The sequence below is a fragment of the Triplophysa dalaica genome, chromosome 14 (genome assembly GCF_015846415.1).
Source record: "Triplophysa dalaica isolate WHDGS20190420 chromosome 14, ASM1584641v1, whole genome shotgun sequence".
NCBI lineage: Eukaryota > Metazoa > Chordata > Actinopteri > Cypriniformes > Nemacheilidae > Triplophysa > Triplophysa dalaica.
The window spans coordinates 4,433,220-4,446,193 of NC_079555.1; the positions used below are offsets into that span (position 1 = coordinate 4,433,220).

Genomic DNA, 12,974 nt, shown 5'->3' on the forward strand with positions numbered 1-12,974 from the left:
ATAGGATGGGAAAAAGGCAAAGTAATAAAAACTTGTATTTATTATGAGAATGTATTTCACTGATAACATTAAGATATTTAATTCTAGCATACATGCACTATTATGAAGGCTACATATTGTTTGTGTTAATAAAGTGAGCCGTTACTTTAACTGTTTGTCTGGTTTGTTTACTGCTAAAATGCTAAAAATAAACGTCCACATGTACATGTTTGTTAAAATTGACATTTTAAAGCAAAAGAAATTGAAAGCGTGGGTAATATAAAACTAAGCGTCTTATACAAGTCTCTTTATTGAGACCCGCTCCTTTAACCAAATCAAGGTTAGTTTGAGTAAATTACCGTGTTGTGATTTTAACTGCAGTCATTTGTTCCTCTCTCTAACTGTAATATATATTTTTTTACATTAATGGCATTTTGTTCTTTCCCTGCTTACACAGTGTCAGAGGTGAACGGAGTGACGGAGCCCAGTGTGGCCAAGCGGCTTAAAGGGACTCCAGAGAGAATAGAGCTTGAGAACTACCGCCTCTCCATGATGAGAGAAGAGGAGCTAGAGGAGGTACCAGAGGAGACGCTGGCGGAGCACAACCTCAGCAGTGTGCTGGACAAACCCGCAGATGTGGATGAGGGATCCAGGTATCTTACTTGAACACCAATGCTAGGCTAACTTTCCTTTATAGCTGATGTCACTAAAGCTTTTATTTTGTATCCCCTATTCCTCCATCAACCAGCTGTTTAGAGAAAAGATTTCATGTATCCCTGAAGTATAAAAATAAGTATATAAACCTACTGTATGTTGCAATTTCGAACAAAAATGTAATGAGATTGCTTTTTTAAATAATGTACTCATTGACCCCCGCAGCAGCTCAGAGTCCGATATGGAGGAAGAGGATGAAGAGCAGGAAGCGGCTGGTCCATCTGATCTGGGTGGAGTTCCCTGGAAAGAGGCGGTGGAGCTCCACGCTAAACTTAAAGGAGAAAGCGACCCTGGTGCTTCTGAAGACGACAATGATGATGGAGAGATGGAGGATGACGAGGAAGATTATGAAGAGGAGGAGGAGTCAAGTGAAGGTAGGCTTTGATTGGGCCAATGAAAGATGAATGATTACATGACAATGCGATTTAAGGGTCAACAATGATTTCATGTAGATATTCCGGGCAAAATGAGCTGGTTGATTGTGATTTGAGGAAAATGGAAGTAGCTTATGTTCTTTTTCATTGTAGCCGATACGTTTAAAGGGCTTGGAAGATTGAAATGTGTTTGAGTCTCATTTCCTTTTGTACACTTCATATCATCTTTATGTAAATGACGTCTCGCACGCCTGATTGGGTATTATACGTTTGCTAGGATTGTCTATCGTCTCATATTAATAAAGAACTTCTGAAATTACATTTTCCCTTTGAATAAGACAATTTTAAGATTTCCTTGGGGATAAAACTAACCCTAGAGCTTTAGCCACCGATATATGAAAGTTTTAAACCTGATCCGTCTCATCAGCAAGACGCTATAGAATGCTAAACTTGTTTATGCTAATGTGCTCCATTATTTGCCTTTTTAACCTTAGGTGTTTTTACATCTTTGAGCACATTATCTGGTTATTCTTTTCAATTGTTTTTATTATTTTATTTTATGAAATGAAACTTCTTTGGCTTCTGTTTAGATGTGACCTCAAAGCTAACAGGCATAAAGCTCAAAGAAAGCAAACAAAAGCCCTATTTTTGGAGTTAATAAAGTAGTCATTCCTTCTATCTTTGCATTTATGAGAGGTTCCTTGTTCTTTGTGTCATCTTGTACTGTGTGAAGATATTCTTTTTCATCTTTTCCCTGTCACTTGTCTCTTGATCCTCTGGTGTGTTTCCATCGTTGTGTGTGTCTGTGTGTCGATGTGGTGGGGTAATTGTGTGGGGTTACAGAGGGAGATTATTTGCCCTGGCAGTGTGAGCTTCAGTTAGGTCTTTGGCTGGAGAATCTGGCACATGAAGAGGATACGGGTGTGTTTAAAGGTATTATGCCCGTGGATGCGTTTGGCTACAGCACACACCAAAAATCTATGACCGGAGAAAACTGATCTAACAAAAGAGCCCGTGTTTTTCTCTGCTTCTTTTTGTTTCAGAATTTTGTGCAGATAAGCTTGTTTTGATTTATTTTGATTTTGCAATGCTGTATTAAGCAGGAATGTCTTTTTTGCCTTGTTTCTGTTATAATATTGCATAGGATTGAAACTGTGTGTGCATTCAGAACACTGATGTGTTGAATGAGATGTTAAATTATGGAAATGCTTACTGCTTTTTTATTGGAGGTGCCATTTGCATGTTGCTTTTCACGACTTCAAATAGCTAAAATTGATCAGTTTATTGTATTTACCTATAGCCATTTAACTATATTCCATGTTTTCATATATTTTCTTGTATTAATACACATATTTATTTAAATGTATTATTTCTTAATCTGAGAAATGTAAATTTACATGTAAATTGTAATGAATCAAGTAAAATACTGTTAAAGTATCTAGTTGAAAAAGATCTAAATGGCTACACTAGGAGGACCCTTATGAGAATTGTCTAATGCTAATACTTATACACTCACCTAAAGGATTATTAGGAACACCTGTTCAATTTCTCATTAATGCAATCATGGTGGGGGTGTAATGGTGTGGGGGATGGTTTTTGGCACACTTTAGGCCACTTAGTGTCAATTGGGCATCGTTTAAATGCCACAGCCTACCTGAGCATTGTTTCTGACCATGTCCATCCCTTTATGACCACCATGTACCCATCCTCTGATGGCTACTTCCAGCAGGATAATGCACCATGTCACAAAGCTCGAATCATTTCAAATTGGTTTCTTGAACAAGACAATGAGTTCGCTGTGCTAAAATGCCCCCACAGTCACCAGATCTCAACCCAATAGAGCATCTTTGGGATGTGGTGGAACGGGAGCTTCGTGCATCACACAAATCTCCATCAACTGCAAGATGCTATCTTATCAATATGGGCCAACATTTCTAAAGAATGCTTTCATCACCTAGTTGAATCAATGCCACGTAGAATTAAGGCAGTTCTGAAGGCGAAAGGGGGTCAAACACAGTATTAGTATAGTGTGCTTAATAATCCTTTAGGTGAGTGTAAATCTTAGAATCAGAGTTTGAATAATTTGAACCAAGTCAAACCCTCCTGTAGAAGTTGAAAGAAAAAGAAATGAAAAATCTATCTTATCCTTCTTAAAAGTCCATCTTAAGACACGTAAAGAGATAATTCATATTACAACTATGAACATTCATAGACCACCCAGTCCTGCTTTACATCTTACTATATATTCTTAACTATCCTGTTCTCTCTTGTTTGTCTTCTCTGTTTCCCTCTGGCCATTTATCTGTTCACATTGCCGCTCACTGGGACTTTTACATGACTGGATTTTTTTTCCTTCTGGTTTTTGGAAATTGGATTTTCTGTCCTCAACTTGCCATTGGACATACAATTCCTACCGTTGAATCATGCAAAATCAACAACTACCTATAAAATGCCATGATGCAGCTAGGAACCTGCATATCCAGCAAGCCATACAGCCAGTGGACCCACTTGACATCCAGATGGACAACCACTGGACATCCAATCAGACTGAAGGGGTGAAAGAAGGCACCTCAGTGTCACATGTAGGCTCACAGCCTTCGCTGAACACCCTGATCACGCAACCCACCTCCTCCACAGGTAACCCGTGTCGAGGAGTCATGACTGGGCCATGAGGGCCTTTGAGGTGTTGGATGCGTGTTAACTGTGTGTGCGAGAGTGCATGTGGGATCGTTTTTTCCTTTTCTCTCATCCACAATAATCTTTCCCTTGCCTATTGTTTCTTACTACATTGCACCTATCTAATTTAACCTGGTTCATTTTTTGATCATTCAGTTATTTTGTCGGTCACTGTTTTGTTATTGCTTTGGCATATTAGCCCAACATTATGCCTTTAATTTTGTTTTGTGTTTGATTCTTTATTTCCAATCTGGATATTAAGGCAACATTTCTTTTATCTGTTTGTTATTCATGTATTATTTTTGGTGTGTCTTTTTCTTTTTATGTACTCGTGTGTCTCATCATTTATGTACCTGTTTCCATTCTCATATTCTGTTGGTTTAATTGTAGCCCCCTCCCACAAGTCTGTGCGCCATGAGGCTGTCAGAGCCTGGTTGGACTCAATGACTGGAGGTAGAGAAGATATAAGTTCAACATTAAACAGTCCAACTAATTTTCTCAGTGCTAATATGCGCATGCATACACTATGGTGCTTGACAATTGAACTTCTAACACCACGGCAATCATGCATTTGTTAAATACTGATCGCATGTTACGCACTCTATAAACTTGTCACAAGCGAATTCACAAGTCAAGCTAACTGCAAGTTAAGGTCACACAACAGAGCCAAACTAGCGTCTGGTTTGAAAGCTATTGTGATCTTGTAACCCTATTTAAAACAGTCTGACTAATGCATGCAAATGTGTCTTGATCACTGTAAATCTACTCAAATAATGTTAGTTGTGAAAACTGTCCATCTATTGTGACAGATTCTTCTAGAACCATTGAACAGAACATTTGAACACTTAAAGTTTATCTTAGTATGTTCTGGTGTATGGGAGGCGTCTGCGGATCTTTTTCTCTACTCTGCCATGGAGAGGTTAGGTTCAAGAAGCACTTAGCATATTCATGGTGCAGAGAGTGGGCACGCAAAATGTCTGGAACTTGTTGGTCGCTTGCATGTCACAGTCTGTGTAGGACAAAAACCCCTGCAAATTTTGCTTTGAAAATGAGCAGATTCTAATTCTGTAGTTTCATTGCTGTTTGCCAACGGAGGAGTGGCATGTGGAAGGGGGTGTTTGATTATGTTGCTTTTTGTTCACTGGTCTGTACTCTTCACATCCCAATCCATTTGACTGTGTGCAAATGGATATATGCATGTGTTTAACCACTAATTCCATTTCCACACTATGCTCTTATTATTTGTTTTATTATAAGGTTATTATTTGTTTTATTATAAGGTTGCCTTCTTGTTCATCCATGATCTATTGACTTCTTAAAAGTCCAGTGTGTAATTTTTGGGGGGATCTATTGACAGAAATGCAACATAATATACACAACTATGTCTTCAGATGTGTATAAAGACCTTAGATAATGAAGCGTTATGTTTTCGTTACCTAAGAGCTTAGAGCTTTTTCTGTCTGGACACACCTCGGGTCCCCATACATGGTATTCTCCATGTAGATTTTATCAGTAGCCCTAAATGGGCAACCTTCTCTACAGAACACACTCTGTAATTACATTATTTCCTTTGGCGAAGAAGCGAAAACGTGACGACATCTTAGTTCTTAGCACCTTAGTGCTTTAAAATAGAGGTGTCGGGGTAGAGTGAGCATTGGTTGTAATTCTCAACCTCACCACTACATAACGCTAAATTTCAGCACTGGACCTTTAATTTAGCCATGAAACATGTTTGCTGTCGGTTATTTCCTCCAAACATGGCAGATCGTGCAATACTCACAAGTGTAGTTTTGTGGATTTTTTTTTACTCTTGCCCATATGATCTGTCTTATTCTTCTCCTGTTACCCCAGAGCCCTGTGAAGAGGAAGATGAGCCTGAAGCTGAAGCAGGCAGTCCTGACTTTGAACCCGGTACTGAACTAGATCAAGGTTTGTCAAATCCAGAGCCGGTTTACAAAGTCTTTTTCATAAAAGCTTATTGTGGCCTCTATCCTGTAGCCTGTATGGTTTCTCACAGTGGTTTCATTCTGACACTATAGACGACATTCCCTCGGACGCTGAGGCTGAAGCTCGCTCACATTGCATAGATGAAAGTGTGACTCTTCCAAAGGAAAATGGCAAACCAGAGAACCAGGAACATGTTTCCAACACTGGTAATCATTAGTGTATTTTTTTATCTTCAATTGTTCATGCTCCATTTGTGAGCACATGGCATCCATCTTCTATTATTGAAATGTAATATATTTGATGATTAAAATCTGTACACAAGGATGTTTGTTTTTGTTGTCCATCAATAATTGGGATGTTTTGTTGTTGTTGCAGAGAAAACATCTACAGGTCCAAGGGAACTGATTGTTGATGTTATAATGTCTCCAATCCAAAAACCTGATTTACCCATCGATGAGGTAATACCAGATTTTAGAATTCAAATGTCTGGTATGTTGGGGTCACTTGCCCAGTAGTGGCAACAAAAGACACTGCATTCTTTAAAATGTAAAACTGTTTTTTTTTTATACAGATGAATGAGATTTCTCCTGTAATATTGATGAAATCTCCAGGTACACGATTCTTCACTGAGCCCTACCTTCCCGAAGTCGCCGAACCAAACAAAACCTTACCACAGACTCCTAATGATAAAAGTCCCACTTCTCCCGTTGATCAAGATCTTACGGCAGCCCCCATATGCACACAACCTGGTCCGCATCCAGAAACCGTGTCTTCCAAATCTCCGATGCAGCCTCAGCCTTGTGCCTGTTCTCCAACAGGTAACCCTTTATCTCCAATCTGTGCCCAGTCACAACCCTGCCACGAACCACCATCACCCATCTCCACAAGCTCTCCGGTCAGGACCCAACCGGTCACAGCCGTCACGTCCACTCCTATGGCTAAAACCTCTTTTGAGAAGAGAACCAATGAAACTATAAAAGCACCAGAGGAAACACCTGTCAAGCAAACAGACCTCATTGAAGAGTTCTGGTTGAAGAGTGCAGAGATTCGAAAGAGTTTAGGACTCACGCCTATAGAAAGAAGCAAAACCACGGCAGAAAAGAGCATCGTGAAAACGCCGACCCTTGAATCTTTATCGTCTCCCAGGTCTTATACACCGGAGGAATTGTCTGAAGAGCAGAAGCTTGCCTTCACGGGACGTTCTGTCATTCGCAGGATCAACATTACTTTGGAGGGACAGGTTATATCCCCTGTGGAACCAAAGAGTAATGGTTCTGAAAAGAAAGATTTGAGCAGCAGTTCAGGGTTGGGTCTAAACGGTAGCGTGAGTACTAGTCAGACAGCAGCTAGCGACAGCTACAACAACTCTGACTCCACCATGCTCACCCCTCCATCCAGCCCTCCTCCACCACCACCCAACGAAGAACCTGCCACTTTCCAAAACAAGAAGGCTCAAGTTTCCTGGGACAATCTTCTCGAAAGCACAGATGAGCCCAAAACTGACACTACACCACCTAAACTCAAAACCCCCGAAAGTCCGCTTCGACCAAAACCAGTCCCAGTCCCGGCTCCTAGAACTAACCCACCTGTTGTGATGAGGATAAAAGATCCAAACAAACCACGCCGGCAAGAGGCACGGAAGTCTTTCGCGGAGTGTGTAGAAGAAATACCGTTTGCTGACGATGTCGAAGATGCGTTCGATGACCGAACCCCTGACACAAGCACTCTGGAAAAGTTTTACACCCCACCAACCAGTAGGGCAAGCAGGGAAAAGCCACCTTTGCACCTGGCGCTGGCAATGGAAAACGGCAAACCCAACATTCCTGGATCCCGAAAGGGATCTCAGGAATTCTCGTCCGAAGCCAAGGAGATAGCAGAAAAGCGATTGAGGGCTCGCGAAAACTCTGTTAAGAGCAAAGCTCTGAAAGACGCAATGGCAATGCAGCTCACCAAAATGAAAGATGCAGAGCCTTCCAAAGGAGCGGTGGCAAAAGCAGCTTGGAACGTTACGGAGACAACTGGGAAGCGCAAAAAGCAATCGGACTTCCCCAAGGACTCTGCTGTAAAGGCCTTGGAGTCCAAAAAGCAAGCAGAGCCATTCTCCGATCGGTACTTCACCCCACCGGTCAATAAAACCTTGGACAGTTCTGTCACATCTTCAGAGAGTTCCACGGGTGGTAAGAGCAAAAAGCGCAGCTCGCTGTTTTCTCCACGCAAGAACAAAAAGGAAAAGAAAGCCAAAAGCGAAAGTAGACTCTCTGGTGCTGAGGAGACGCCACCCAAACACAAGTCCCTGTGGAAGACTGTGTTCTCCGGCTACAAGAAAGACAAAAAGAAGAAAGACAACAAGTCGTGTCCGAGCACACCCTCAAGCTCTACAACTGTAGATTCTGGAAAGAAGAAAGATTCGCCCCTGGATAAGTCCTCAGGTCAGCTGGAAATCTGTCCCATTGTTTTGATAAATCTTTTTGTCAGAATTCATGTTTGGTCCATGCTCATTCTTTCTCGCCCTAATGGGTTGTGATGTAAGAATCATGGCGTAGTTGAATTAACAAATGTCGCTTTGAAGTCTTTTAAACTATCGATGTTCTCTTTTCTGATTTAGATTCACATTTGAGAAGAAATCTCAGCTTTTCCGAGGACTCTGATCTCTCCTGCGACGATGTTCTGGAGAGATCCTCTCAGAAGTCGAAGGGTGATGTACGTTTTTCAGATTTTTGAGCTTTTTCCATTTAAGTCCCTCTTTGTTACTTCTTTGGTTGTTAATGAAATCTTTTACTCTTCTCAGCGGCGCATGGACCTTTTTGACTTGGTGTCAGATTTGAATAAAGATGCAATGAAAGAGAAAGAAAATAACAAAGCTAGGGCAAAGGAAAGAGTTTCAGAGAATGGAAATAAGAAAGTAAGCGCAAGAAGAGTAAAGGAAAGAGTGAAGGATGAAGGGCAGAAGAAAGTTAAAGATGATGAGGTATTTTAATGAGGTATTGCACAGCAGGACTGTTTGAAGCCACTGGGTTTCAGACAGAGCTTTAGTACAAGTGTACGGCATTGTGTTTCATTTGTGTCCTGTGAGAAATTCAGTTACTTCAGTCCTGCTGTGTTTGTTTGGAGGTGAATAGAGAGACACAATAAAGGAAAATAGTCTTGTAGTTTTTTGTGTCTGGTAGTTTTCGGCAGAATGTAGGGAATTACAAACAGGCAATAGTAAACACTTTTAAGTGGCTTGCACACCAGATGTCAAGGTCGCCTGGGGGATCTGGCGTGTGACTTCTTTAGTGTGCACTATTCATCTGGATGTGCATAGATGTGATTTTATAGATGAAGGAAGTTTGAGTTAGATTTGTGTGTGCACTTACTATTTTGTATTTTTAATAGGGATGCACAATAAATTATCGGCCATATCGGTATATCGACAAATAAATGGTCATTTTTAATGTTATCGGTATATCGCCAAATAAATAGTAATTTTTAATATTATCATTATCGGCCGATAATAAAATTTAGGCCGATATATTATAGCCGATGAATCATAAATAATTTCCTGCTTCTTAAACTGCTTCCGCTGCATGCTGCTCACAGTTAAAATACTGTACAGTACTGTCTTTCTGTCGCGATCATTCACTTAATACTATTAGCAAAACATTGTTGATGTAGGTACAGTTTGTAGATACAGTATTAATGTGTAAATTATAGGAACAAAAGCATATTGTTTGAATCTGGAAGAACATCTATAATATGCTTATTAAAAAAAGTATATACCAGAAAAGTTTGAAGGTTAAAGAATCGTAAACAAGTGTAAAGTAGGCTTGGTACATGATTTTAAGGGGAAAAAGGAGAGCTAACAGTTACCTTGTTTTCTGCAGTGAAGTTTTTCATATAAAAGCAGTCTTAGGAAATCTTATATAATTATCTAGATACTGTATATCAGCCAATATATTGTTTATCGGCTCACAATGTTCGGCCTAGATTTACATATCGGTGCATCCCTAATTTTTAAAAACGTGATTATTTTAATTCCGTTACACAAAACACAATCACATTAATTGTGTTAATGTACGCATCCCATCACCCTTAAATGTGTAGCGTTGTGTTGTTGGTAGAAGCCTGATTTGATTAAATTGTGCCCATTAACCCATCTAATCACATAATTTGTTTTGTGTTTGTTTTCCACTTTTTTTTTTTCATAAGTCTGTTTATGTACCTCATGCATTGGCGTTCAAGAGATCGTATGCCACAAAGGTAGTGTTTATGTTTATTCCCACTAGTTCACTTGTTTAAAGCATGTTTTATGTATTACATCATATGTCTTAACACCATCTGTTATTTTTTCATTTTTATTACTAACCATTTTCTGCAGTATGGTGAAAGCTAAAGCGCCCCTTTTCTGCCGGAATATCATGACGTGGTCCAATGGCTTTTGACTGTGTTAACCTGCATACTGTTCTGTGTACTCTTTTCTCACCTGTTTTTCCATCGTTTCTGCAAAATAGCAGATCTCTGAAGCTTTGTTTCTTTCCAACCTTGAGCTTTTTTCCTTATTTATCTTATGATATAAGCTCTCCGCAGTATACCGATGGAGCACACAATAACAACAGCAATGGTCGTGGTTCTTTTCTGAAAGAGAATTGTTTTTTGGAAATATAATGTCTTTTTTTGAGTGAACCTCTGTAACGTTTTAACAAATGTGTAGCAGTTTTTTGCAATCCTACTTTCTTGGATTTGCAGTATCTATTAAGATAAGGCCTGGTAGTATGACGTTATATACTATGTAATGTATGCTAGAAAGTTATTTTGTTTTCCATGTTTAATTTATTTCAGTGGGCTGTCGAAAAGTCTACATTTATTTAATGACAGCAAGATACATACCCTTACGGTGACTCATATCATCTCAGACTTTTAGTCATAACACCCACCCTAATTGAAGGATATCGAGTACATTAGTACATTAGACTTTTGTGCTAGGTTTCACATAGACCTTAGGATCTGGTTTTAGCATCCTGAAGTCATACATTACACAAGCCTCTATTGTAGAATCTCATGAGACGCCAGTCAAGGATCTGTCTTCAGTTGACCCAGACACGGGTTACAGGAGTGAATGCTGGATCTCATGTTTAATATCCTATTACAGAAAACCTACACAGAGGAAGAACTTAATGCTAAACTGACGAGAAAGGTCCAGAAAGCGGCACGCCGACAAGCTAAGCAAGAGGAGCTCAAGAGACTCCACAGAGCTCAGGTGAAAGAACACTGCTGATTTATACTCGGCTTTCTGACAACCACATGTGAATAAGTCACCGTCACATAGAACTGGAGAGTAGGAAATGAACCAGATGCTGTGTTGTGATTCATCAGATCATTCAGAGGCAGCTGGAGCAGGTGGAGGAGAAACAGAGGCAGTTGGAGGAGAGGGGTGTCGCTGTGGAAAAGGCACTGCGGGGGGAAGCAGGTAATTCAACATTTCAGTATGTCACTTCACTGATCCTGTTGGCTCCGGTTATGTTGCAAAAGTTTACAATAAGTTGCAAAACTCGCACTTTAGTCACAGTGCTGCTTTTAATACTTGTATGTAGATTGGTCATTTTTTATACCTTAATTATGTACAATATTTCTTAACTAGTTTCATGGTACATGGCAAAGTTACAACATTAAACTATATGCAGGGTTCCCATAGTCAAACTGGAAGTTCCAGATTTTTTTTTAATTTCTAAGCATTGATAATGTATAATCTTTTTACTAAAAAATGATTATATATTTTAAAAAACTACACACAAACATCACAGACAACTGGGAAGTTCATGTAAATGAATTAGTATGTGTGGGAACCCTCTTCATTATATAAATTTCACGAATATTCTGTCTTCCTCGGTCTCATGACAACTCTTCTCATGTTTTATATGTTTTCCGCATATGTATCCGTAATGCAAGTATCGCATGACAAGGGACTATCAAAAAGTTGAATAATTAATGGAAAGTCATTAAATGCTAAAGCAGAGCTTCAGTAGTTCAAACAATTTCCATTTATCTTTTGCATTCAAAGCATTTTCTTTTGCACTTGAACAACTAATTTCCCTGACGTTGCGGTTCAGTGCGTCTACAGCCTTGAAACAAATGAAAATCAAACTGATGAAGCTGATTTAATTTTCCAGGGTTAAATGTAATATAGCAGAATTTTGCAATTTTGCTTTTATTCTAACCTTCCCCCCTTCCCTCCATCATCTTTTGTATGCGCTGTTACTTAATCTTTTTTATCCTTTACTCTCTCTAAGGGTTGTATAAAGGTTCTAGTGTTAGTCCAAAACAGCATAAGAGACGCTCAGGTATCCATGGTGATAACTCGAGGTGTTTGTAGTCGTCTCAGCGTAATGTACCATCTTCATGCTGGGCATCGTCTCTGCTATGTCTCAGTTGCATGCCACGTCAGTCTGCTCACGATGAGCATAGATTTGTGTGCTGTATCGCTGGATGTGGTCCAATGCTCATGACTGATGTAGGAGAGCATTTCTTCATTTTTGTGATGCTTAAGCACTTTAAGAAGGCTTTTAAGCATCCAGTTTATTACTTAGTTAAAATCTTCAATATAAATTAAATTACAAAAGATTTTTTTATCACTTTCACAGAAATGTCATCACAATCCAGATCTTTTGCTGCCCCTAGTGGCAGACCACAGCAGTACAGCAAATCTATGCACTCATTTACCATTACAGGACATGCAACATTTATTTAACTACGTGTGTATACATGCCAAATAACAAAGTGTGATGAGTGTGTATTCTGCAAACTTAAATGTGTGAGTGTGTGTGTTTTAATGTGCAACACATGCATGATTTGAAGCTACTGGCCGTGCCTGTGTGTGCAGTAACATGTTTCTAATATATCCTTATTGTAGACTATTGGGGAGAGTCTAATTACAGTGAGATCCTGGATTTGCATCTGGGCGGTATGTATTTCAAATCTGTTGCTTGAACTGGACTAACATCTGATGCTGTCTCTGGTTTCCCCCTGTACTTACTTGAGCCCTTCCTATTACCCTCCGCCTAAATACCCATTTGCCCCTGTAGTTTTTGATCTAATGTAGCTTCGATCGTAAGTCCGTTTTTATTCATTAAAGTATGATTGTGAAGTTGTATTTAATTTCTATGTAATTTTTATTTGCTTTTCATTACCTGTTGGTTATATTTTTAATATATTTATTTATATTTAAAAAATATATATATTATGAAAAAAATAAATTATATCTAAATTATAAAAAGTGTAAATAATAATGTCCTATATGTGAAGTATATT

The 12,974-nt window shown here is 39.3% G+C and overlaps 1 protein-coding gene across 4 annotated transcripts in view; it reads left to right on the forward strand.

Moving 5' to 3' along the window:
* mical3a (microtubule associated monooxygenase, calponin and LIM domain containing 3a) overlaps nt 1–12,974 on the forward strand; it is a 55,314-nt gene that overhangs the window by 32,483 nt on the left and 9,857 nt on the right. For 2 of the 4 annotated variants that reach the window (XM_056765898.1, XM_056765899.1), the window contains 16 exons: nt 437–632; nt 859–1,067; nt 1,911–2,000; nt 3,531–3,704; nt 4,134–4,196; nt 5,595–5,672; nt 5,783–5,896; nt 6,066–6,148; nt 6,262–8,119; nt 8,296–8,390; nt 8,479–8,658; nt 9,879–9,929; nt 10,819–10,926; nt 11,043–11,136; nt 11,957–12,007; nt 12,577–12,627. In XM_056765898.1, the coding sequence (XP_056621876.1) occupies nt 437–632; nt 859–1,067; nt 1,911–2,000; nt 3,531–3,704; nt 4,134–4,196; nt 5,595–5,672; nt 5,783–5,896; nt 6,066–6,148; nt 6,262–8,119; nt 8,296–8,390; nt 8,479–8,658; nt 9,879–9,929; nt 10,819–10,926; nt 11,043–11,136; nt 11,957–12,007; nt 12,577–12,627 (3,495 nt within the window). The remainder of the gene's footprint in view (nt 1–436; nt 633–858; nt 1,068–1,910; nt 2,001–3,530; nt 3,705–4,133; nt 4,197–5,594; nt 5,673–5,782; nt 5,897–6,065; nt 6,149–6,261; nt 8,120–8,295; nt 8,391–8,478; nt 8,659–9,878; nt 9,930–10,818; nt 10,927–11,042; nt 11,137–11,956; nt 12,008–12,576; nt 12,628–12,974) is intronic. The other 2 variants (XM_056765901.1, XM_056765900.1) reach the window with 2 other exon arrangements.